The following is a 3213-nucleotide window of genomic DNA, read 5'->3' as shown; positions in this document are numbered from 1 at the left end:
AACGCACGTATGCGCGTAGTTCAACCATTTGCCTTCCTTATCACTAAATATATCTTTCTATCCAATGATTTCATTGAAAAATGTAAAAGTAATAGCTATATTAAGTATATCAGTCAATTCACTCATTTCACGCGCACGCACGTGCATGCGTATGCGCGGAAAATGACCTTCAGTTCCGCACACCTACACTACACACCTATTAACCCTAAAAAGGTTTTAGCTCTTGATTTCTGAGAACACTCGCGGACTCTCGAAACCCTTGATCAAAGAAGAAAAAAAAGAATAATAATAATAATAATAAGAAACCGAGTAAAAACAATATGTTCCCAAACTCCGTTTGGGGAACATAATTACATGTCTTACAATCGAAAAGTTGGTACATAAGTCTATTTTGTTTAGCAGTTAGATAGAAAAAATAGGCAGTTAAAGGATTTCCTTCAGGCACCTCACATAAATAGCTTGATTGTTTGTTCAATGACCAACACATCTATGCAAATGTTTGATAAAAACGATCATGTATATTATGTTGACTGGTAAGCTCTATATTGAACATATCAAAATAAAATATATAGAGTTGTTTTTTTTAATTTAGAAATCACAATGTTTGCAAACAAAGGCCCATTGCATATGCTATGTCTATCATCGCAAAAAAAAAACACTTAAAATTTAATTTTTTTTCAAAATAGTGCCAAAGATTAAAAAAATTGCATTACTAAGTATGTGATGGAACATGTACTAGCCTTATAAGACCATTTGTTGTAAAAATATTTGGACTATTGCCCTCTCTAGATCAATTACATAAAAATTTCGCGATGCAATTGTATTTTACATCCAATTACAGGATTTTTTTTACATGTACCAACAAATATGTTTAAATTTTAAGGAATTTTTTTCTCTCATATAAATACGGACCCGTATAATTTGTCCGTATGATAAAAAATTTTAAAGATGGTATAAAATATTTAATTTTGTACATTTTTTTCTTTACTCTGTAAAATTGTAATAAATATTCATTTAAAAAAAAATTATTCATTAACACATATCGTTGATTTTATAACTTTTCAAATGTTGCTCCGTGTAATGAAAATTGTAAATGTTTATTTGACATGATATAATCATTACATATCTTAGGTATTTGATAGTTATATTATTGTTGAAATATTCAAGTATTTTTCAAATCGTAAATTGGAGATCTTTGATAGCATATTGCTTAATTAAAAACAAACCCCTTTTCAAATTTGCTTTCACCGGGCAACATAACAAGTATCATATTCAACCATCTGCCTTCCTTCACTAAAACGGACTATCCAATGTTTCGAGTTATTAGGAAGTCATTTGTCTTAATAAACTATGAACAAATTTTTTTACGTTACTTCAAAGGCAGTTTTAAGATATACCATAATTATTTTAGTCGTTTGTTGAATGAGTTCCACTGAGACAACCATTTTTCGTCACAAGTACCTGCATAATGACTTTATTTTCACATTGTGAGCAAATCTTTATTCGGCATATGCTATTTATAGAACTTGAGTGTGAACCAAATTTGTTTCTAATCTAAATTGTGGTTTTGTACATATAGAGATAGTTCGAGAACTTTTTGATCACCCCTAGTAGATACTAACACAAGGTTTTTCATATCGATTTTAGGTGTTTAATTTCATTGGTGATAATTAAACTTTTGATAGATATTATAAGTTATCTGTGGCAAACTTACAAACTCTTAATTTTAAACTTTGATGGTGCTCATTTTTCCTTACCTGGAATCAAAAAGTTAATTTCAATACGTACACTATTTAACAACTGTTCGATAATAATACTAAATAAATTACTTCAAGCCACACTATAACACAATTCCTCTTTGAAAAGTGTTCATATTATTTGAAATATTTTGCAACTGTAATTCTCTTCTATATTTAAAGATTGTTATGTCCCTCCATATTAAGAAGAGGTCTGGAAAACAAAATTCTGTGCTAAAAATAGACCACGTGCTGCTATCAATGAACTACTTTCAGGGTTCTTTACACTCTTTTTGAAGACAACGATATCTTGTTTTGAACTTAAAATTATCATTTAAAAGTGCAAAATTTAGACATTTTCTCAACAAATGGTTGTAGAGAGAACATTAATGCACACTTTTCGTATTTTTTTGGATTTTTTAAGGCTCTGCTGAATTCTGTAGCTGCGCAGTTCTAAGGAGCATATCAAAAGCATTTTTCTGCAAAAGTATATATTATATATGCACAACATGCATTCAGTTATGCATATTTATTGTATCTTTATCATAAGGGTTTAGAATTTGATCAAAATATAATGTACTTGAGCCATTTGAAGAAATGTTTACATTTTGTTCTCACTGCACTAAATATGGCCGTACATCCCCCTTAAAGTTCGATACAGTAAAATATAAATACCTTGACATCCATCGCGAGCTCCTACTTAATAAAAGAGGATGTTTTGACGTTAAATAGGCATTAAATGTCTGTTTGCAGGGAAGCCTATGCGTTACAATGTATAAGCATTTTAACCATACTTAAGGAAATAAGGTTCTTAATATTCTTACTTCAGGCTTAACAAATTATCTTTTTTAAATTTCAGATGACGTTGACAATGCAAAATTTAACGACATCCCTTGATACGGAAAAACTCCTCCAGCAATGGAACCACGAGATATCACGTTCATTTACGCTCAGTACTGTGGTCCATTCCGTCTTATTTACAGTCGGAACATTTGGAAATCTTTTCATTATTTTCATATATAATTTTAAAATGAAAGGATACAAGGATGATCGTTACTTCATTCCAATTCTAGCCGTGGTGGACATGTTGGCTTGTGCATTCTCCACGTGGTTCGCTCTAACAGTTAACATCTTTCCGGTCATATTTCCGGATGATGTTCTTTGCAAGTGTCTCCTCTATGTAAATTACTTGGCAACACAAAGCTCAATATTTCTATTGGTAGTGATTTCCATACAACGTTTTCTGAAAATCTGTCGACCATTCCAAAAACAAATGACCCTGTATTGGAAAAGATTTTCATTAGTTACCATTTCGATAGTGACAACCATTATTCTGATACCGGAACTAATATTTTACGGCAAAGTTCCGGTAAGGAGTACCAAGTATAATGTGACTGGGTACATTTGTGGTCCAATACGACAACCAGAAAGCATGGCCACTGGACTGATAAGTTTTACTGCAGCCGCTATGTCTGTA

General features: G+C 31.5%; 1 protein-coding gene across 1 annotated transcript; it reads left to right on the top strand.

Moving 5' to 3' along the window:
- Window positions 1-2440: 2440 nt before the first annotated feature.
- Window positions 2441-3210, top strand: LOC134246944 (cholecystokinin receptor-like; the record flags this gene model as incomplete). Its single annotated transcript, XM_062729284.1, has 1 exon — window positions 2441-3210. A coding segment is annotated over exon 1 (615 nt), but the record flags the coding sequence as incomplete, so codon positions are not given.
- Window positions 3211-3213: the final 3 nt, after the last annotated feature.

This window comes from Saccostrea cucullata, unplaced genomic scaffold, assembly GCF_032062105.1.
Source record: "Saccostrea cucullata isolate Sc308-1 unplaced genomic scaffold, CSIRO_AGI_Scuc_v1 ctg20004, whole genome shotgun sequence".
NCBI lineage: Eukaryota > Metazoa > Mollusca > Bivalvia > Ostreida > Ostreidae > Saccostrea > Saccostrea cuccullata.
This window is presented reverse-complemented; position numbering and strand designations above follow the sequence as displayed.